The sequence below is a fragment of the Hippoglossus hippoglossus genome, chromosome 4 (genome assembly GCF_009819705.1).
Source record: "Hippoglossus hippoglossus isolate fHipHip1 chromosome 4, fHipHip1.pri, whole genome shotgun sequence".
In the NCBI taxonomy this organism is placed as follows: Eukaryota; Metazoa; Chordata; class Actinopteri; order Pleuronectiformes; family Pleuronectidae; genus Hippoglossus; species Hippoglossus hippoglossus.
In genome coordinates this window covers 26,232,483-26,256,097 of record NC_047154.1, presented here as the reverse complement: position 1 = coordinate 26,256,097, position 23,615 = coordinate 26,232,483, and the positions used below count along the sequence as shown (strand labels likewise).

General features: G+C 43.8%; 1 protein-coding gene and 1 long non-coding RNA gene across 6 annotated transcripts in view; one reads left to right on the top strand and one right to left on the bottom strand.

Moving 5' to 3' along the window:
* LOC117759817 (NLR family CARD domain-containing protein 3-like) overlaps positions 1-11,628 on the bottom strand; it is a 28,710-nt gene extending 17,082 nt beyond the window's left edge. For 4 of the 5 annotated variants that reach the window (XM_034582246.1, XM_034582245.1, XM_034582247.1 and 1 more), the window contains exons 1-3: positions 11,005-11,628; positions 10,115-10,122; positions 9,406-9,579 (exon numbers count right to left, since the gene is read on the bottom strand). In XM_034582246.1, coding sequence (XP_034438137.1) covers positions 10,116-10,122; positions 11,005-11,549 — 552 coding nt within the window. In that variant the 5' untranslated portion in view covers positions 11,550-11,628 and the 3' untranslated portion in view covers positions 9,406-9,579; position 10,115. Of the gene's footprint in view, positions 1-8,541; positions 8,852-9,405; positions 9,580-10,114; positions 10,123-11,004 lie in introns of those variants that run through there. The other variant, XM_034582248.1, reaches the window with a different exon arrangement.
* LOC117759819 lies at positions 10,235-11,142 on the top strand. Its single transcript, XR_004613569.1, has 3 exons — positions 10,235-10,286; positions 10,466-10,471; positions 11,009-11,142. It is a non-coding gene; the product is annotated as an uncharacterized LOC117759819 (long non-coding RNA).
* Positions 11,629-23,615: the final 11,987 nt, after the last annotated feature.

The following is a 23,615-nucleotide window of genomic DNA, read 5'->3' as shown; positions in this document are numbered from 1 at the left end:
CACACACACACACACACACACACACACACACACACACACACACACACACACACACACACAGAAAGGCTGCACTAACAGTGTTGACCACTGCAACACCATGCTGCCCAAACAATGAGAATCATTTAACACTGAGTGTATTTGAAGAACGACTCATCTCCACTGATTGAACATGTTATTGATCATGTCTGGACTCACCGAGCCTTCCTGCAGTTCCTCACAGCTGGGATCAGTCTCCGTCGACCCTGGTCTGATGTTTTGAACTTCTTCAGGTCCAACTCATCCAGAACCTCCTCTGACATCTGCAGCATGTAGGCCAGAGCTGAGCAGTGGATCTCAGAGAGTTTCTCCTTTGATTTGTTCTCTGACGTCAGGAACTGTTGCATCTGCTGATGAACTGAGTGGTCGTTCATCTCAGTCAGACAGTGGAAGATGTTGATGCTTCTGTCAGGAGAAATGTCATCACTCTTCATCTCCTTCAGGTTGTTGATGACTCTCTGGATGATCTTTGGATTGTTCCCTGTCCGACCCAGCAGGCCTCCTAAGACTCTCTGGTTGGACTCCAGACTGAGGCCGTGAAGGAAGCGAACAAACAGGTCCAGATGACCATTGGTACTGGTGAGGGATTTATCCATGGTTCTCTTCAGGAGGTCATCCAGGGAGAAGGTACTGTGTGTGTCCCCATATGTTCCCAGGAAGTTGTTGAGTTCTTCTGTGTGTGTGTAACAGTGGAACATGTAGACTGCAGCCAGAAACTCCTGAACGCTCAGATGAACAAAGCAGTAGACTGATTTCTGGAAGATCACACACTCTCTTCTGAAGATCTCAGTACAAACTCCTGAGTACACCGAGGCCTCTGTGACACTAAGACCACACCGCTCCAGGTCTTCTTGGTAGAACATGATGTTTCCTTCCTCCAGATGTTTAAGCGCCAGCCTCCCCAGCTTCAGAAGAACGTCCCTGTCAGCCTCCGTCAGCTGCTGTGGAGTCGTCTCATGTCCCTCACCGTACTTGTTGTTCTTCCTCTTTGTCTGAACCAGCAGGAAGTGTGAGTACAGGTCAGTCAGGGTCTTGGGCAGCTCTCCTCTCTGGTCTGTGGTCAACATGTGCTCCAGAACTGTAGCACTGATCCAGCAAAAGACTGGGATTTGACACATGATGTGGAGGCTCCTGGACGTCTTGATGTGTGAGATGATTCTACTGCACAGCTCTTCATCACTGAATCTCCTCCTGAAGTACTCCTCCTTCTGGGCGTCAGTGAAGCCTCGTACTTCTGTGACCCTGTCAACACATGTAGGAGGGATCTGATTGGCCGCCGCAGGTCTGGAGGTTATCCAGACGAGAGCCGAGGGAAGCAGATTCCCCTGGATGAGGTTTGTCAGCAGCACGTTGACTGATGACCTCTGTGTGACATCAGACACAAGCTCCCTGTGGTTGAAGTCCAGAGGAAGTCTGCTTTCATCCAGGCCGTCAAAGATGAACAAAGGTTTACAGACAGCGAGCGTCTCTGCCGTGAGCTTCTGTAACGCTGGATGGAAAACACGGAGCAGCGTGAGAAGACTGTGCTGCTGGTCCTTCACCAGGTTCAGCTCCCTGAACGAAAGCACAGTCAGCAGACCCACATCTTGGTTTTCTAAACCCTCGGCCCAGTCCAGAGTGAACTTCTGCACCGAGAAGGTTTTTCCAACGCCAGCGACACCGTTGGTCAGGACGACTCTGATGCTGCTCTGCTGGTCAGTTGAGGCTTTAAAGATGTCGTGGCACTTGATGGGAGTGTCATGGAGGCTCTTCATCTTGGACGCCGTCTCAAGCTGCCTCACCTCATGTTGAGTATTAACCTCTTCACTCTGTCCCTCTGTGATGTAGAGCTCAGTGTAGATCCTGTTGAGGAGGGTTCTACTTCCTGTTTCCTCAGTTCCTTCAGTCACATGTTCACATCTCCTCCTCACACTGAGCTTATGTTCATCTAAAACCTCCTGCAGACCACGATCTGCTGAAAGACAAGAAACAATGTCAGAGACAGAGAATCTGAGAATCTGCTGATTGTTTTCATCAGATACAGAAAAACTACAGAAAATAAAAACTTTTTAACTTTGTGCTTTTATAACGATGTTAAATGTTGATGCTGTATGAAGGAACAAAATAAAACCACATGTGCTGTTGTCAGAAGTGAAGACATCAGCAGACACATGTACAGTGCTGCTCTGACCGGCTGTCTGAGCTCCAGCTCCTGTTCTGGATCTTTGTCCACACTGGGGACAGGAGCAGTCTCCTGAAGAACCAGACTGGTCCCAGTATGAGGTGATGCACTGTCTGCAGAACCAGTGTCCACAGCTGGTGGAGACTGGATCCTTCAGGACGTCCTGACACGAAGCACAGCAGGACGACTGCTCCTCCTCAGAAACATGCCTCCTCTTCCTCTCTCTGTGAAGACATTTCCTGATAACTCACATGTCACAGTCACAGGTTGTCATTACTTCTGTCAAGGAGGTTTTGTTTTCACCCAGTATGTTTGTGTGTTGGTTGGTTCGTTAGTGGGATTATAAAAAACGACAGATTACCAGTAAACTTGGTGGAAGGTTGTGGTCTGTGAACCAGATCGGGGGGGGGGGGGGGGGGGTTCCTCTTTCACAGACATGTTCAGAGGACTGATGTTTACCAGTGTGTGGAATTTGGTGCAGATCCAAATCAAAATGAGTCTCTAGTGAATCTCAAAGTGGTTTCATAAGGAGCGTGTTGGTTCTTGGTGGAGGTCTGAGCTCTTTGAGTGATTCTGAGGGATTAGTCACCAACTTCAATGAAGCTGTGTCCTAATGCAGGGGCCACACTAGAGGAAACTAAATCCTCTTCAGAGCAGGTCACAGTAGAAACAGTCTCTTACTCTGTGTGTGAGGGTCCAGGTTCATTACTGAAGAATAGAGGAGGTTCCATGGACCCGTCACTCTTCAGAGACACACAGCTGGACCCTGGAGACTCTGCTCTCAGTCTGTGGTCCTGACCTCTGCAAACACAAACATGTTTTTATTCAGAACACATCATTCACTGGTTCATTCTCTGAGGATTCAGTTTGGAGGTTCACATGTTTGGAGCAGGTCTCTTACTTTGTGTGTGAGGGTCCAACTTGCTCTGAAATGTCCTCGTCCATGTTACACCGGGCCGGCTGCGGCTCAGTTGTGGTTCAGGCCACGCTGCTCTTCTAGATGTTCAAGGTCTGGTCTATTTCCTTCTCGTTCTGCGCTCAGTTTACAGCAGAACACAGTGAAATGATCTTTCACACCAGTTTCAATGTTTATCTGTTGAAAACGTCACAAACACAAATATTTGCAACACTTCCTGTAGCCTACCCATTTCCAAATAAAAGCACTCCAGCGTTTCTGTCGACTGATTCAATTCATTAATTTTTAAATGTTATTATTGTGAAATAGATGCAGGGCTTCATAGTTTGTAGTACTGTTATTTATTTGAGTACACAGGACTTCTTATATACAAGGAAATACAGTGATCACATCAGAAACCTCAGGAAGGAAGTAGTTACATTAAAAGTAAAAAACGTCAGGTGAAGGACAATAGTCTCTCTCTCTCTCTCTCTCTGTCTCTCTCTCTCTCTCTCTCTCTCTCTCTCTCTCTCTCTCTCTCTCTCTCTCTCTCACTCTCTTTACGTTGTCTTTCCTGACAGGTGACCTCAGGAATGACAGTAACAGTGAGAGTCTGACAGTAAAACTTTCATAAAGTTGTGTTCACACTCACCTGCTCACTTTTCTTCCTTCTGCTCATCCAGGTGAAAATGGAGTCTGACACGTCCCTGTTCTCAGGCTCCTCCTCCCTGTTGAACCAGTTCACACTTGAAACCACCCAATCCAGTTCATACACATGAAGATGAACTGGTTCACAGTTCATGTTTTATTGTGATGGTTATGATGTCGATGACAAACTTAGGATCATGTATTTAGTTAATAATGGACGGTGTGGGATCCTGAATCCAGATGTTCACTTTAACACTGAGTCCTGACTGTGAGCGTCTCCTGGGACTGAGCCGTACAATGTTAGTTTTCATGATGTTTAAATGAGCCTCATAAACTTTAACTGTAACAACATCATGTTAAAACAAAAGATAAATGACTTTGATCTGCTGGTTCTGCAGCTTGAAGACATTTTCATTAAAGGGGTGAAGAAAGATCTACACTGAGATGTAAGACCAAAGTCTGGCCACTAGGTGGTGGCCTCCTCACAGGCATGGCTGTGAAATGTGAAATGAGTGGCAGTTGTAAATTATTGGAGTTTTTCAAATCCAGAGTTGTTCTTTTAAATTGGTTCACAAAAATATTTTTTGATTTATAAAAAAATAAATAAAATGAACAAAACTTCATTTTACAGATGTGAGATTAATGGTTAAGTGTGTTTAGATCTTTCTTCAAAATATTAAAGACATAAAAACTGCTGTTTAGTGTTTTCTTCTTTTATGAGACCGAGCAGCTCTTCATCATTTCACCTCATTTCTGTTACTTTACTGTTTTTCCTCTTCAAATAAAAACAGAAAATGAAATCTGGGCAAAATAAATGAGTAAATAAACACATCATCTATTGCTTCATATAATAAACGTGACTTTCTTTATTTCCGTGTTGAGTTGTTGTTGAGAGGAAACTTGAATGTTGTGTCAGCTGAGTGAAACTAAAAACTCTGAGCTGCTTGTGAACGTGTCTCTGTGGGTTGAGAGAAACATGAGAGTCATTTAAAAAACTGAGGAGTTGATGACACCTGGGATTTAATTTAATATTTAAATCTCAGCTGAGACACAGAATATTAATAAACTGAAGAAGCTCGAGGTCATTTCAAACTTATTATTACTGTATGTGTGTGAGCGGCTTTAAATAAAGATTATTAGATTTGAATCAACCGCTGGGCGGAGCTAACACGTCACAGAAACAACCATCAGCACGTGCAGTGTGTTAAAGGAGAGAGAGAGAGAGAGAGAGAGAGAGAGAGAGAGAGAGAGGCAGGAGGAAGCTGCAGCTGTTTCTTTTCTCAGTGATGTTACACAAACACAGAGAGATGGACTGAGAGAGTTTTATTCAGAGGAAGAAGAAGAGGAGGAGGAAGAAGAAGAAGAAGAGGGAGAAGAAGAGGAGGAATAAGAGGGAGAAGAAGAGGAGGAATAAGAGGGAGAAGAGGAAGATGCTGTGTTTCTCTGCATCGTTTTCATCAGTGAAAGTGATAAACCTCTGGACTTGTGATGGGGTGAATCTGAATCTGAGGAGGATGCTGATGAACGAGTGAGTAAACTTATCAATACTAATATTCACATTAAAAGAAGAACAGAATAAAATATAAGGTGTGGATCACTGAGGTGTTTCAGGAGCTTCAGGAGCTTTATCTTTTTCACTTAACTAACATGTACAAGTTCCTCAAAGCTTCGCTCCAACATCCTCGAGGAGCAATGACTCCTCACTACATCGGCCTCCGTCCTCTAACGCAGTGGTTCTCAACCTTTTCTCAGTGATGTACCCCCTTTGAAATATTTTTTCAGCCGAGTACCCCCTAACCAGCGCAAAGCATTTTTGGTTGAAAGAAAGATGTAATACACAGTGCTGTGCCATTAGTGTCTGATTTATTAAACTTTGTAACTAGACACTTTCAAATTTAAAACTCCATCAATGTGCATAACATTGCTCATTTGTAGTGGTCTCTCTTGAACTATTTGGAAATAGTCTGCTCCGGGATCTTCTTCTGCTGTCATGGAGGGTGGCACCTAAGGTTCAAGGTGCATTAGCGCCCCCTACTGTGCTGGAGTGTTTGGTCTGCGGAAATACATGAAGACAAATAAAAAACCCTTCAACTTAAATCCTCCTCATTGATCCAGTTTCTTTTAAAAACTCAAACTTTGTATTTCGCTTCCTCAATACTGAACAGATTCTTTAGGTTTAACATTTCCTCAGCTGCTTCTGTAGCTTTTCTCTTTCTCTTTATATTCCTGATGCTCCACACGTTCTTCCCCTGAGCCACATTCACACTGATGGATGATATTAAATGATTCTTGTGTTTAATCCTGTGAGTCCTCATCTTCACCTTGATATGACTGTTTGCTCTCTGCTGTTTTAATCATTGTTTTCATTCATCCCACTTTTTGTTTTGTTTCATATCGATGATCCTTTTCCTCCCTCATGGTTTTTCCAGTCAGTCATGATGTTGCTTCTAATTCCTGCTTTAGCTTGGGCCTCACTGAAAGCTTCCTCTATGACTCTCTCCTGTTTGAAAGATTGTTTTGTCCATTTCATTGCCCTCGATGCTCAGTGAGCTGGGATCCACACGAACCGGACTTCTGTTTGTGTGTGATGTCGTCTGAATAGTGTCTGGTGTGTTTCATACAGTGTATCTGCTCTGCTGTGGGATGACTGTACTGATACCAATGCTGATTAATCTGGTTTTGCTCTGTCCACTGTGATGCCATTGCTATTGCCAACATCTCAACTGCATATACTGTGATCTGCTGTTCTTTCCTTTATATTTAGATTTAATTCTGGGACAACAAACCCAGTCTTTCCATTCTTTGGCTCCTTTGATCCATCTCTATATTGGGAACAGAGTATTATGTGTAGTCCTTAACCTTCCCTCCTGCTACGGGAACTCATAGTATCACCAGATTTCAACACACAGGAATACATGCATCTGAATACACTGGCATTTCATTTCTTAAATTACAACCTGGTTTACAATTGGTTTGAAGTTAATTAGTTATTATGGTGCACACACCACAAGGCAATGCATTGCAGTGCGGAGCACAAGGACGTTTGTATAAAATCCTTGTTTTCTATGAAATATCGTAAACAGTTTCCTCTGAGATTTAAAGATGCTCTGCTCTTCATCGACTCTTCTTCATACTGTAAATGTGACATTCACTTTTCTTCTGGTTGTTTCCATTATGTCAAACTGGTGATTTTGTTCTTTTACCTGCACCAAGGACGAGATGTTTCCACCTGTTTGTTTGCAAGAGGAAAGAAAAGCAGAGTCATGATTCCAGTGAAGTCGGTGGAAGGATGTTTATTGAGCATTAAAGCAGAGACAAGTAGAAACAGGACTTTTCTCTCTGAGATGTTTTTCTTCTCGTTACATCTGGTTGGTCACAGAGGAAATGATCCATGTGTTTGACTCATAGACTGAATATAAAGGCTTTGACTGGGATGTGCTGCTGTTATACTACAGCGCCACCTGTGGGTCAAAAGTAGAAAAGCCACCACCGCTCTGCACCTGATGCAGAAATGAAAACGTCCCATTTTTAAGTCCAGAGTTTTGATCTTTTGTGTCAAAGACAAAACTCTGATTTTAAACTCAAAGTGATTTCAATGTGTTTAACTTTGTGTGGAACTAAATCAATTTGTGATGTGAATCCAGGAACTTTAAGATCATAAACAAACATATACACAGAATGTGGTTATACACATATGGAGACATACTGAGGGACAAAGGGGGACAATAATAAAGACAAACTTAAATACACTGTATGTGACTCTTTATAGAGGGTTTATATATTCTGCTTGTGTCATTTCAATAAACACATTCTTCATGTGAATAAACACAATCGGGGCAAGAAGGTTGCTGGTTTGAATCCGGTTCAGATGGGGTCTTCCTGTGTGGAGTCTGCATGTTCTCCCCGTGTTTTCTCCAGGTGCTCCGGCTTCATCTCACAAACACATGCGGATTAGGGGTTGTGTAGATTGGAGACTACACACAAGCTGCTGCTGCTTCAGCCTCTGGATCCTCAGGACACAGCTCAGCCTCCGTCCACACACACTGTCCTCTTCACACTCAGCTCCACACAGACCACCTCCAGCTGGTGAGAGAAGAAGACATCAGTGTTTACAGAGACTCACTTCATCAGCTGTGAGTCAGTGATGCAGCACATCCAGTAGAAAGAGCAGCAGGGACTTCAGTCCTGTTCAGAGGTGGAGCAGCTTCCTCTCTGCTTCATGTTCACGTGTTGGAATGAACACGCTAAGAGCTAAGTGTGTTTCCTCTGCATGTCAAAGTGCAGAGTGGACACCTGAGAGGTGGATTTACTGCTGTTACAGGTGAAGACATGTTTCACTGTGTGTTGATGAACATCTGCTTCTGACAAACTGGGACCAGATGAGACAGATGGACCTCAGCAGAGGTTCTGCTCTGTATAAAGAGCTCCTGGTTACCATGGTGAGGACACACACTGTCTCACTGAATCTGAGGACACACACTGACTGAGGACACACACTGACTCTGAGGACACACACTGACTCACTGACTCTGAGGACACACTGTCCCTGAGGACACACACTGACTCTGAGGACACACACTGTCTCACTGACTCTGAGGATACACACTGTCTCACTGTCTCTGAGGACACACACTGTGGTGAAACCTCTGACATCACTCCTCAATAGAAACACATGGACCTATCTTCAGGAAGCTGACTGAGTGCATCTGGTGTTTTGGTGACAGGATGAGTCTGGAGAGATTGAGATGTTCTGGGTGAGTTAGAGATCAACTGAACCAACCAGACGTTGATTTAAACTTCCCTTATCCGTCCCTTTAAGGAGAGAGTGCACCACACAACAGTGGAGAGTCACTGTGGTCAGTGGGCGGAGCTTCAATACGGGTTGATCTCCAACTTAACCTGGAGCAGGTTAGCCGTTCATAAGAAGTTACCATGTTGATTTACCTCGTTAAAAAGTGGACGAGCTTCGTAGGACTGAAAAAACTAAACCTGAAGTTAACCTGAAAACCACAAATCCTGCTTGGTAGCACAGACCCTGGATCTGTGATACTGACTGTGTTTAGTAACATACTGATGAAAGCAGTGTGGACTGACTCCAACCATCTACTGACCTCAGAGTCTCCAGTCGACAGGTTGGACTCTGCTGTAGATCAAGCAGCTCCTTCACTCCTGAGTCCTGCAGGTCGTTTCCTCTCAGATCCAGTTTTCTCAGATGAGAGGGGTTTGACCTCAGAGCTGAAGCCAGAGAAGAACAGCTGATCTCTGACAGACCGCAGCACTTCAACCTGGATAAAGAATAAAATTTAACTGTAAATTAAACTGAGTTCATGTGTGAAAATAACAGACACATATTCATGTCAGCACAGACTCATAACATGGAAGATAAATATGAAATCAGACATGTTGGACTAAAAACGAGTCCTGATTCAGTACAAATAGATTATTTGGACCCGGTCTCTGTCCTGCAGATCAGTTTAGGAAATCCAGAACTAAACTCAGTGTTTTAACAAGTAGCTGAATATTTAAAATGTCACAAATTAATGAATGAATGGATTCATGTTATATATGAAGAGGAATTATGTTAAATTAGAATTAAATGAGATAAATTGTTTATAAATGTTGTTTTATAGATATGAGATCTACAAAAGTCAGTCAGTGAACTGACCTCAGAGTCTCCAGTCGACAGGTTGGACTCTGTAGAAAACCACACAGCTCCTTCACTCCTGAGTCCTGCAGCTCGTTGTTACTCAGATTCAGTTCTGTCAGATGAGAGGGGTTTGACCTCAGAGCTGAAGCCAGAGAAGAACAGCTGATCTCTGACAGTCTGCAGCTCCACAACCTGGATAAAGAAATATGAATATTTGAATGTGTCCTCCTGTTGTTGTGGATCGTCTTCATGTCAACACAGACTCTCAACATGCTGCTGACCTCAGTCCAGTCTGTGACCTGAAGATAAATATATGATCAGACATGTTGGACCATTGTCTCATTCATCAGCTTCTTCTCTGTGTTTGGTCACTGAGCAGGTTTGTGTAATTAAACACTGTTTAAAGTAGGGATGGCTCCTGACAGTCACTTCCTGTTTATTTCTATACTTATCAACTGTCCAACGTGTTTCAATAAGAACGTGTCTTATTTTGAAAACCTGAGGAGGACGAGTGCTCGGCCTCAGTCCACATGTTATTTACTGACACTTTCTTAGTGATCAGGAGCAGGTGAGTGCAGGTGAATGGAGTTGATGAGGTGGATGTGACTGACAGGCTGGGTGAGGGACAGATGACTGAGGGACAGATGACTGAGGGAACTGAGACAATTTAAATAAATAATGACCCAATAAGAAAGAAAGTCTGAAAAGTGAAGAAGGATTTAAGGACCTCAGAGTCTCCAGTCGACAGTTTGGACTCTCCAGTCCAGAACACAGCAGCTTCACTCCTGAGTCCTGCAGCTCGTTGTCACTCAGATTCAGTTCTCTCAGATGTGAGGGGTCTGACTTCAGAGCTGAGGCCACGACTTCACAGTGAGTCTCTGAGAGTTCACAACTACCGAGTCTGTAATTAAAGAAAATATCAAATCTGTGAGAATTAAATCAGAAAACACAACATTCATACAAAACGTGATCATGTGACCCTCACCCTGGTAAATCCCCTTTTTGTTAAAAACTCCTCAAGAGAATCCTTTCAGATTTGGTCCAAGCGTTCATTCAGACTAACAGAGGAACTCATTAGATTCAGGTGGTCAAAGGTCAAAGGTCAAGGTCACAGAACATGTTCATGGCCTTTTGAACATGATGTCTCAAGTCTGTCTTTCGGGGATTTCTTCACATTTTGACTCAAAGAGAAACTGATTAGATTTCAGTGGTCAAAGGTCAAAGGTTACAGTGACCTCATATTATTGTGAAGTCAACATGTCAGGAACCTGGAGGGACGGACACTGCACTGGTTGGTGGTGGCGTACAAACGCAGGGTGGGAACACACACACACACAAGAGTCTTCACTGTGGATCCCAGTAAAGCTCTGGACTCACTGGCTGAAGTGTGAGGAACATCGACCTGCAGAGCCAGGTACACACACACACACACACACACACACACACACACACACACACACACACACACACACACACACACACACACACACACACACACAGTGTTGACCACTGCAACACCATGCTGCCCAAACAATGAGAATCATTTAACACTGAGTGTATTTGAAGAACGACTCATCTCCACTGATTGAACATGTTATTGATCATGTCTGGACTCACCGAGCCTTCCTGCAGTTCCTCACAGCTGGGATCAGTCTCCGTCGACCCTGGTCTGATGTTTTGAACTCCTTCAGATCCAACTCATCCAGAACCTCCTCTGACATCTGCAGCATGTAGGCCAGAGCTGAGCAGTGGATCTCAGAGAGTTTCTCCTTTGATTTGTTCTCTGACGTCAGGAACTGTTGCATCTGCTGATGAACTGAGTGGTCGTTCATCTCAGTCAGACAGTGGAAGATGTTGATGCTTCTGTCAGGAGAAATGTCATCACTCTGCATCTCCTTCAGGTTGTTGATGACTCTCTGGATGATCTTTGGATTGTTCCCTGTCCGACCCAGTAGGCCTCCTAAGACTCTCTGGTTGGACTCCAGACTGAGGCCGTGCAGGAAGCGAACAAACAGGTCCAGATGACCATTTGTACTGGTGAGGGATTTCTCCATGGTTCTCTTCAGGAGGTCATCCACGGAGAAGGTACCCCATGTGTTCCCATATGTCCCCAAGAAGTTGTTGAGTTCTTTTCTGTTCCTCTTGGTGTAACAGTGGAACATGTAGACTGCAGCCAGAAACTCCTGAACGCTCAGATGAACAAAGCAGTAGACTGATTTCTGGAAGATCACACACTCTCTTCTGAAGATCTCAGTACAAACTCCAGAGTACACCGAGGCCTCTGTGACACTAAGACCACACCGCTCCAGGTCTTCTTGGTAGAACATGATGTTTCCTTCCTCCAGATGTTTAAGCGCCAGCCTCCCCAGCTTCAGGAGAACGTCCCTGTCAGCCTCCGTCAGCTGCTGTGGAGTCGTCTCATGTCCCTCACCGTACTTGTTGTTCTTCCTCTTTGTCTGAACCAGCAGGAAGTGTGAGTACAGGTCAGTCAGGGTCTTGGGCAGCTCTCCTCTCTGGTCTGTGGTCAACATGTGCTCCAGAACTGTAGCACTGATCCAGCAGAAGACTGGGATTTGACACATGATGTGGAGGCTCCTGGACGTCTTGATGTGTGAGATGATTCTGCTGCACAGCTCTTCATCACTGAATCTCCTCCTGAAGTACTCCTCCTTCTGGGCGTCAGTGAAGCCTCGTACTTCTGTGACCCTGTCAACACATGTAGGAGGGATCTGATTGGCCGCCGCAGGTCTGGAGGTTATCCAGACGAGAGCCGAGGGAAGCAGATTCCCCCGGATGAGGTTTGTCAGCAGCACGTTGACTGATGACCTCTGTGTGACATCAGACACAAGCTCCCTGTGGTTGAAGTCCAGAGGAAGTCTGCTTTCATCCAGGCCGTCAAAGATGAACAAAGGTTTACAGACAGCGAGCGTCTCTGCCGTGAGCTTCTGTAACGCTGGATGGAAAACACGGAGCAGCGTGAGAAGACTGTGCTGCTGGTCCTTCACCAGGTTCAGCTCCCTGAACGAAAGCACAGTCAGCAGACCCACATCTTGGTTTTCTAAACCCTCTGCCCAGTCCAGAGTGAACTTCTGCACCAAGAAGGTTTTTCCAACGCCAGCGACGCCGTTGGTCAGGACGACTCTGATGCTGCTCTGCTGGTCAGTTGAGGCTTTAAAGATGTCGTGGCACTTGATGGGAGTGTCGTGGAGGCTCTTCATCTTGGAAGCCGTCTCAAGCTGCCTCACCTCATGTTGAGTATTAACCTCTTCACTCTGTCCCTCTGTGATGTAGAGCTCAGTGTAGATCCTGTTGAGGAGGGTTCTACTTCCTGTTTCATCAGTTCCTTCAGTCACATGTTCACATCTCCTCCTCACACTGAGCTTATGTTCATCTAAAACCTCCTGCAGACCACGATCTGCTGAAAGACAAGAAACAATGTCAGAGACAGAGAATCTGAGAATCTGCTGATTGTTTTCATCAGATACAGAAAAACTACAGAAAATAAAAGCTTTTTAACTTTGTGCTTTTATAACGATGTTAAATGTTGATGCTGTATGAAGGAACAAAATAAAACCACATGTGCTGTTGTCAGAAGTGAAGACATCAGCAGACACATGTACAGTGCTGCTCTGACCGGCTGTCTGAGCTCCAGCTCCTGTTCTGGATCTTTGTCCACACTGGGGACAGGAGCAGTCTCCTGAAGAACCAGACTGGTCCCAGTATGAGGTGATGCACTGTCTGCAGAACCAGTGTCCACAGCCAGTGGAGACTGGATCCTTCAGGACGTCCTGACACGAAGCACAGCAGGACGACTGCTCCTCCTCAGAAACATGCCTCCTCTTCCTCTCCCTGTGAAGACATTTCCTGATAACTCACATGTCCCAGTCACAGGTTGTCATTACTTCTGTCAAGGAGGTTTTGTTTTCACCCAGTATGTTTGTGTGTTGGTTGGTTCGTTAGTGGGATTATAAAAAACGAGAGATTACCAGTAAATTTGGTGGAAGGTTGTGGTCTGTGAACCAGATCGGGGGGGGGGTTCCTCTTTCACAGACATGTTCAGAGGACTGATGTTTACCAGTGTGTGGAATTTGGTGCAGATCCAAATCAAAATGAGTCTCTAGTGAATCTCAAAGTGGTTTCATAAGGAGCGTGTTGGTTCTTGGTGGAGGTCTGAGCTCTTTGAGTGATTCTGAGAGATTAGTCACCAACTTCAATGAAGCTGTGTCCTAATGCAGGGGCCACACTAGAGGAAACTAAATCCTCTTCAGAGCAGGTCACAGTAGAAACAGTCTCTTACTCTGTGTGTGAGGGTCCAGGTTCATTACTGAAGTTTAGAGGAGGATGTCCCATGGACCAGTCACTCTTCAGAGACACACAGCTGGACCCTGGAGACTCTGCTCTCAGTCTGTGGTCCTGACCTCTGCAAACACAAACATGTTTTTATTCAGAACACATCATTCACTGGTTCATTCTCTGAGGATTCAGTTTGGAGGTTCACATGTTTGGAGCAGGTCTCTTACTTTGTGTGTGAGGGTCCAACTTGCTCTGAAATGTCCTCGTCCATGTTACACCGGGCCGGCTGCGGCTCAGTTGTGGTTCAGGCCACGCTGCTCTTCTAGATGTTCAAGGTCTGGTCTATTTCCTTCTCGTCCTGCGCTCAGTTTACAGCAGAACACAGTGAAATGACACAAATATTTGCAACACTTCCTGTAGCCTACCCATTTCCAAATAAAAGCACTCCAGCGTTTCTGTCGACTGATTCAATTCATTTATTTTAAAATGTTTTTATTGTGAAATAGATGCAGGGCTTCATAGTTTGTAGTACTGGTATTTATTTGAGTACACAGGACTACTTATATACAAGGAAATACAGTGATCACATCAGAAACCTCAGGAAGGAAGTAGTTACATTAAAAGTAAAAAACTTCAGGTGAAGGACAATAGTCTCTCTCTCTCTCTCTCTCTCTCTGTCTCTCTCTCTCTCTCTCTCTCTCTCTCTCTCTCTGTCTCTGTCTCTGTCTCTCTGTCTCTCTCTCTCTCTCTCTCTCCCTCTCTCTCTCTCTCTCTCTCTCTCTCTCTCTCTCTCTCTCTCTCCCTCTCTCTCTCTCTCTCTCTCTCTCTCTCTCTCTCTCTCTCTCTCTCTCTCTCTACAGGTGACCTCAGGAAGCCGCCATTATTTTTGGATACTAATTTCATGTAATATTGGTTTATGTCATTTGTAAATCCACCAATAAACCTGCATAGCCATAAACAAACGTTGAATAAAAAAGCATTTTTGCAGCTTGATCATTTCCTAATCTACACTCAGACCAATCAACTACATTAAAGTGAATCAATACAAGCTTGTAAAAGTTCATGTGTCCTTCAACCCCATGCCACTCAGAGAAGGAAACTCAACATCTAGTATCATGTTCACGTCATAAAGGCTGGAAATGAATTACAGAACTTTATAGACAGTAACACTGAGAGCACATCAGTCAGCAGCTTGAAGCAGCACTCTGTATCTCCACTCAGTTCTATGGCTTTGTGCCCAAATGAAGGTCAAACACAAGCTCTTCAACTTTATATTCACTTTAAAACTCACACAAAACCAGTATAAAGTTATATATGTGTGTGTGTGTGTGTGTGTGTGTGTGTGTGTGTGTGTGTGTGTGTGTGTGTGTACCTGGCTCTGCAGGTCGATGTTCCTCACACCTCAGCCAGTGAGTCCAGAGCTTTACTGGGATCCACAGTGAAGACTCTCCACTGGTTGGTGACCACTGCTGTAACGTATGATTGTGAAAACACGTTCTGTTATTAAACACTTGATGAACAGATGTGATGAAGATAAAAAGTGAAACTGTGAGTTAACTCTGTGAATTAGTCCTTTGAAGGCTCTTTGTTCCAGACCTGCTGTTCACATCTGTCTCTGGGGATCCAGTGAAAAACACTGTGAGCTCAAACACACACAATGAAGCCAGGTAGTAAACTCAGTGTTTCTTCAAATATAACAGAGTCAACCCTCCTACACTGTGTCCCTGTTGTCACGGTAACCTGAGACAGTTGTAAGTTTAATGTGTTGGACTCAGCCAATCACAGCGTTGAGTCAAACTGTTGATTGACTGACAGAAGTTCATCTTGAATCTTCTTCTCTCTAAAGTCCACGAGTAGAAAAACTGACTCAGAGTCAGTGACAGTAAAATAATATGAATGAATAATATAAATGTTGCTGAACACTCACCAGCCTCAGACTTCACGTCTCCTCCGTCTGCACCTTGTCGTGAGAACAAGTCTGAACACTTTCACTTTCACTTTCACTGGCTCCTCCTCCTCCGCTCTGCAGTTACTGGAAATCACGTGACTCTGAGTGACACACACACACACACACACACACACACACACACACACACACACACACACACTTTTCTTCCTTCTGCTGATGAAAATGGAGTCTGACACTTCCCTGTTCTCAGGCTCCTCCTCCCTGTTGAACCAGTTCACACATGAAACCACCCAGTCCAGTTCATACCCATGAAGATGAAGTGGTTCACAGTTCATGTTTTATTGTGATGGTTATGATGTCGATGACAAACTTAGGATCATGTATTTAGTTAATAATGGACGGTGTGGGATCCTGAATCCAGATGTTCACTTTAACACTGAGTCCTGACTGTGAGCGTCTCCTGGGACTGAGCCGTACAATGTTAGTTTTCATGATGTTTAAATGAGCCTCATAAACTTTAACTGTAACAACATCATGTTCAAACAAAAGATAAATGACTTTGATCTGCTGGTTCTGCAGCTTGAAGACATTTTCATTAAAGAGGTGAAGAAAGATCTACACTGAGATGTAAAACCAAAGTGTGGCCACTAGGTGGCGCCCTCCTCACAGACATGGCTGTGAAATGTGAAATGAGTGGCAGTTGTAAATTATTGGAGTTTTTCAAATCCAGAGTTGTTCTTTTAAATTGGTTCACAAAAATATTTTTTGATTTATAAAAAAATAAATAAAATGAACAAAACTTCATTTTACAGATGTGAGATTAATGGTTAAGTGTGTTTAGATCTTTCTTCAAAATATTAAAGACATACAAACTGCTGTTTAGTGTTTTCTTCTTTTATGAGACCGAGCAGCTCTTCATCATTTCACCTCATTTGTGTTACTTTACTGTTTTTCCTCTTCAAATAAAAACAGAAAATGAAATCTGGACAAAATAAATGAGTAAATAAACACATCATCTATTGCTTCATATAATAAACGTGACTTTCTTTATTTCCGTGTTGAGTTGTTGTTGAGAGGAAACTTGAATGTTGTGTCAGCTGAGTGAAACTAAAAACTCTGAGCTGCTTGTGAACGTGTCTCTGTGGGTTGAGAGAAACATGAGTCATTTAAAAAACTGAGGAGTTGATGACACCTGGGATTTAATTTAATATTTAAATCTCAGCTGAGACACAGAATATTAATAAACTGAAGAAGCTCGAGGTCATTTGAAACTTATTATTACTGGATGTGTGTGTGAGCAGCTTTAAATAAAGATTATTAGATTTGAATCAACCGCTGGGCGGAGCTAACACGTCACAGAAACAACCATCAGCACGTGCAGTGTGTTAAATGAGAGAGAGAGAGAGAGAGAGAGAGAGAGAGAGAGAGAGAGAGAGAGAGAGAGAGAGAGGCAGGAGGAAGCTGCAGCTGTTTCTTTTCTCAGTGATGTTACACAAACACAGAGAGATGGACTGAGAGAGTTTTATTCAGAAGAGGACGAAGAAGAAGAAGAAGAGGGAGAAGAAGAGGAGGAGGAAGAAGAAGAAGAAGAGGGAGAAGAAGAGGAGGAGGAAGAAGAAGAAGAAGAGGGAGAAGAAGAGGAGGAATAAGAGGGAGAAGAGGAAGATGCTGTGTTTCTCTGCATCGTTTTCATCAGTGAAAGTGATAAACCTCTGGACTTGTGATGGGGTGAATCTGAATCTGAGGAGGATGCTGATGAACGAGTGAGTAAACTTATCAATACTAATATTCACATTAAAAGAAGAACAGAATAAAATATAAGGTGTGGATCACTGAGGTGTTTCAGGAGCTTCAGGAGCTTTATCTTTTTCACTTAACTAACATGTACAAGTTCCTCAAAGCTTCGCTCCAACATCCTCGAGGAGCAATGACTCCTCACTACATCGGCCTCCGTCCTCTAACGCAGTGGTTCTCAACCTTTTCTCAGTGATGTACCCCCTTTGAAATATTTTTTCAGCCGAGTACCCCCTAACCAGCGCAAAGCATTTTTGGTTGAAAGAAAGATGTAATACACAGTGCTGTGCCATTAGTGTCTGATTTATTAAACTTTGTAACTAGACACTTTCAAATTTAAAACTCCATCAATGTGCATAACATTGCTCATTTGTAGTGGTCTCTCTTGAACTATTTGGAAATAGTCTGCTCCGGGATCTTCTTCTGCTGTCATGGAGGGTGGCACCTAAGGTTCAAGGTGCATTAGCGCCCCCTACTGTGCTGGAGTGTTTGGTCTGCGGAAATACATGAAGACAAATAAAAAACCCTTCAACTTAAATCCTCCTCATTGATCCAGTTTCTTTTAAAAACTCAAACTTTGTATTTCGCTTCCTCAATACTGAACAGATTCTTTAGGTTTAACATTTCCTCAGCTGCTTCTGTAGCTTTTCTCTTTCTCTTTATATTCCTGATGCTCCACACTTTCTTCCCCTGAGCCACATTCACACTGATGGATGCTATTAAATGATTGTTGTGTTTAATCCTGTGAGTCCTCATCTTCACCTTGATATGACTGTTTGCTCTCTGCTGTTTTAATCATTGTTTTCATTCATCCCACTTTTTGTTTTGTTTCATATCGATGATCCTTTTCCTCCCTCATGGTTTTTCCAGTCAGTCATGATGTTGCTTCTAATTCCTGCTTTAGCTTGGGCCTCACTGAAAGCTTCCTCTATGACTCTCTCCTGTTTGAAAGATTGTTTTGTCCATTTCATTGCCCTCGATGCTCAGTGAGCTGGGATCTACACGAACCGGACTTCTGTTTGTGTGTGATGTCGTCTGAATAGTGTCTGGTGTGTTTCATACAGTGTATCTGCTCTGCTGTGGGATGACTGTACTGATACCAATGCTGATTAATCTGGTTTTGCTCTGTCCACTGTGATGCCATTGCTATTGCCAACATCTCAACTGCATATACTGTGATCTGCTGTTCTTTCCTTTATATTTAGATTTAATTCTGGGACAACAAACCCAGTCTTTCCATTCTTTGGCTCCTTTGATCCATCTCTATATTGGGAACAGAGTATTATGTGTAGTCCTTAACCTTCCCTCCTGCTACGGGAACTCAGAGTATCACCAGATTTCAACACACAGGAATACATGCATCTGAATACACTGGCATTTCATTTCTTAAATTACAACCTGGTTTAAAGTTAATTAGTTATTATGGTGCACACACCACAAGGCAATGCATTGCGGAGCACAAGGACGTTTGTATAAAATCCTTGTTTTCTATGAAATATCGTACAAAGTTTCCTCTGAGATTTAAAGATGCTGTGCTCTTCATCGACTCTTCTTCATACTGTAAATGTGACATTCACTTTTCTTCTGGTTGTTTCCATTATGTCAAACTGGTGATTTTGTTCTTTTACCTGCACCAAGGACGAGATGTTTCCACCTGTTTGTTTGCAAGAGGAAAGAAAACCAGAGTCATGATTCCAGTGAAGTCGGTGGAAGGATGTTTATTGAGCATTAAAGCAGAGACAAGTAGAAACAGGACTTTTCTCTCTGAGATGTTTTTCTTCTCGTTACATCTGGTTGGTCACAGAGGAAATGATCCATGTGTTTGACTCATAGACTGAATATAAAGGCTTTGACTGGGATGTTCTGCTGTTATACTACAGCGCCACCTGTGGGTCAAAAGTAGAAAAGCAACCACCGCTCTGCAGCTGATGCAGAAATGAAAACGTCCCATTTTTTAGTCCAGAGTTTTGATCTTTTGTGTCAAAGACAAAACTCTGATTTTAAACTCAAAGTGATTTCAATGTGTTTAACTTTGTGTGGAACTAAATCAATTTGTGACGTGAATCCAGGAACTTTAAGATCATAAACAAACATATACACAGAATGTGGTTCTACACACATGGAGACATACTGAGGGACAAAGGGGGACAATAATAAAGACAAACTTAAATACACTGTATGTGACTCTTTATAGAGGGTTTATATATTCTGCTTGTGTCATTTCAATAAACACATTCTTCATGTGAATAAACACAATCGGGGCAAGAAGGTTGCTGGTTTGAATCCGGTTCAGATGGGGTCTTCCTGTGTGGAGTCTGCATGTTCTCCCCGTGTTTTCTCCAGGTGCTCCGGCTTCATCTCACAAACACATGCAGATTAGGGGTTGTGTAGATTGGAGACTACACACAAGCTGCTGCTGCTTCAGCCTCTGGATCCTCAGGACACAGCTCAGCCTCCGTCCACACACACTGTCCTCTTCACACTCAGCTCCACTAAGACCCCCACCTGTTGAGAGAAGAAGACATCAGTGTTTACAGAGACTCACTTCATCAGCTGTGAGTCAGTGATGCAGCACATCCAGTAGAAAGAGCAGCAGGGACTTCAGTCCTGTTCAGAGGTGGAGCAGCTTCCTCTCTGCTTCATGTTCACGTGTTGGAATGAACACGCTAAGAGCTAAGTGTGTTTCCTCTGCATGTCAAAGTGCAGAGTGGACACCTGAGAGGTGGATTTACTGCTGTTACAGGTGAAGACATGTTTCACTGTGTGTTGATGAACGTCTGCTTCTGACAAACTGGGACCAGATGAGACAGATGGACCTCAGCAGAGGTTCTGCTCTGTATAAAGAGCTCCTGGTTACCATGGTGAGGACACACACTGTCTCACTGTCTCTGAGGACACACACTGTCTCACTGTCAGTGAGGACACACACTGACTCACTGACTCTGAGGACACACACTGTCTCACTGACTCTGAGGACACACACTGTCTCTGAGGACACACACTGACTCACTGTCTCTGAGGACACACACTGTCTCACTGACTCTGAGGACACACACTGTCTCTGAGGACACACACTGACTCTGAGGACACACACTGTCTCACTGACTGAGGACACACACTGTCCCACTGATTCTGAAGACACACACTGACTGAGGACACACACTGTCTCACTGAATCTGAGGACACACACTGACTCTGAGGACACACACTGTCATCTCCCACTTTCAGTTCGGGAGGCAGACACCATCTGTACGTTTAAGAGTAGGCTTAAAACCTTCCTTTTTGATAAAGCTTATAGTTAGAGCCGGTCCAGGTTTGTCTTAGACCTGCTCTTAGTTAGGCTGCTATAGGTCTAGAAGGTCGGGGGACACATGACACTCGGAGCTCCTCTTTCCAGCTTCTCCTTCCTCTTCTCAATTGTTATCACATCAAAGTAATTCATATCCCATCACTACATGTTACTGACTGGACGTCTTCCCCGGAGTCCCTTTGCCTTATCGTCCGCAGATCCAGAGCCGCGGCTGTGGCCACATCATGGATTAGGATCTGTGGATCGCGTATCAGAGATCGTAATGGTGGATCCAGTATGACGGATTCTGCATCGTGCTGGCTGATCGTGATAATAATGGCGGATCCTTTATCATGTTGGCATCAGATAATGGTGGTGGACCACGACCGAGCTGATGATGGATCCTAATGGCGGCAGTGGACAATGACTGTGGACTATAGTGGCATCCGATCTTAATGGTGGATCCTGATCTTGCTGGCTGCTGACCACAGACTATGATTGCAGCAGGACTGCTCGATACATAGTATTTCTCCTCAGACACTTGACCATTAATGACATTAATCCACCAATTCACTGACCTTCAGTTATACTTCAAAATGTTTACCCTAATCAATGCTGCTAAAACCTTTATCTTGATGTTCTCCTTTACACTTGACATCCATTGCACTTCTGTCCGTCCTGGGAGAGGGATCCCTCACATGTGGCTCTCTGAGGTTTCTACGTTCTTTATCCTGTTAAAAGGGTTTTTTAGTAGTTTTTCCTTACTCTTGTTGAGGGTTAAGGGCAGAGGATGTCACACCCTGTTAAAGCCCTATGAGACAAACTGTGATTTGTGAATATGGGCTATACAAATAAAATTTGATTGATTGATTGATTGACACACACTGTCCCTGAGAGGACACACTGTCTCTGAGGACACACACTGTCTCACTGACTCTGAGGACACACACTGTCTCACTGTCTCTGAGGACACACACTGTCTCACTGACTCTGAGGACACACACTGTCTCACTGTCTCTGAGGACACACTGTGGTGAAACCTCTGACATCACTACTCAATAGAAACACATGGACCTATCTTCAGGAAGCTGACTGAGTGCATCTGGTGTTTTGGTGACAGGATGAGTCTGGAGAGATTGAGATGTTCTGGGTGAGTTAGAGATCAACTGAACCAACCAGACGTTGATTTAAACTTCCCTTATCCGTCCCTTTAAGGAGAGTGTGCACCACACAACAGTGGAGAGTCACTGTGGTCAGTGGGCGGAGCTTCAATATGGGTTGATCTCCAACTTAACCTGGAGCAGGTTAGCCGTTCATCAGAAGTTACCATGTTGATTTACCTCGTTAAGAAGTGGACGAGCTTCGTAAGACTGAAAAAACTAAACCTGAAGTTAACCTGAAAACCACAAATCCTGCTTGGTAGCACAGACCCTGGATCTGTGATACTGACTGTGTTTAGTAAAATACTGATGAAAGCAGCGTGGACTGACTCCAACCATCTACTGACCTCACAGTCTCCAGTCGACAGGTTGAACTCTGCTGTAGATCAAGCAGCTCCTTCACTCCTGAGTCCTGCAGGTCGTTTCCTCTCAGATCCAGTTCTCTCAGATGAGAGGGGTTTGACCTCAGAGCTGAAGCCAGAGAAGAACAGCTGATCTCTGACAGTCTGCAGCTCCTCAACCTGGATAAAGAATAAAATTTAACTGTAAATTAAACTGAGTTCATGTGTGAAAATAACAGACACATATTCATGTCACACAGACTCATAACATGGAAGATAAATATGAAATCAGACATGTTGGACTAAAAACGAGTCCTGATTCAGTACAAATAGATTATTTGGACCCGGTCTCTGTCCTGCAGATCAGTTTAGGAAATCCAGAACTAAACTCAGTGTTTTAACAAGTAGCTGAATATTTAAAATGTCACAAATTAATTAATGAATGGATTCAAGTTATGTATGAAGAGGAATTATGTTAAATAAGAATTAAATGAGATAAATTGTGTATAAATGCTGTATTATAGATATGAGATCTACAAAAGTCAGTCAGTGAACTGACCTCAGAGTCTCCAGTCGACAGGTTGGACTCTGTAGAAAACCACACAGCTCCTTCACTCCTGAGTCCTGCAGGTGGTGGTTACTCAGATCCAGTTTTCTCAGATGAGAGGGGTTTGACCTCAGAGCTGAAGCCAGAGAAGAACAGCTGATCTCTGACAGTCTGCAGTGAATCAACCTGGATAAAGAAATATGAATATTTGAATGTGTCCTCCTGTTGTTGTGGATCGTCATCATGTCAACACAGACTCAACATGCTGCTGACCTCAGTCCAGTCTGTGACCTGAAGATAAATATCAGATCACACAAGTTGGACCATTGTTTCATTCATCTCCTTCTTCTCTGTGTTTGGTCACTGTTTAAAGTCGGGATGGCTCCTGACAGTCACTTCCTGTTTGTTTCTATACTTATCAACTGTCCAACGTGTTTCAATAAGAACGTGTCTTATTTTGAAAACCTGAGGAGGACGAGTGCTCGGCCTCAGTCCACATGTTATTTACTGACACTTTCTTAGTGATCAGGAGCAGGTGAGTGCAGGTGAATGGAGTTGATGAGGTGGACGTGACTGACAGGCTGGGTGAGTGACAGATGACTGAGGGACAGTGAGCAGAGCAGAACTGAGACAATTTAAATAAATAATGACCCAATAAGAAAGAAAGTCTGAAAAGTGAACCTCAGAGTCTCCAGTCGACAGTTTGGACTCTCCAGTCCAGAACACAGCAGCTTCACTCCTGAGTCCTGCAGCTCGTTGTTACTCAGATCCAGTTCTCTCAGATGTGAGGGGTCTGACTTCAGAGCTGAGACCACGACTTCACAGTGAGTCTCTGAGAGTCGACAACCAATGAGTCTGTAATTAAAGAAAATATCAAATCTGTGAGAATTAAATC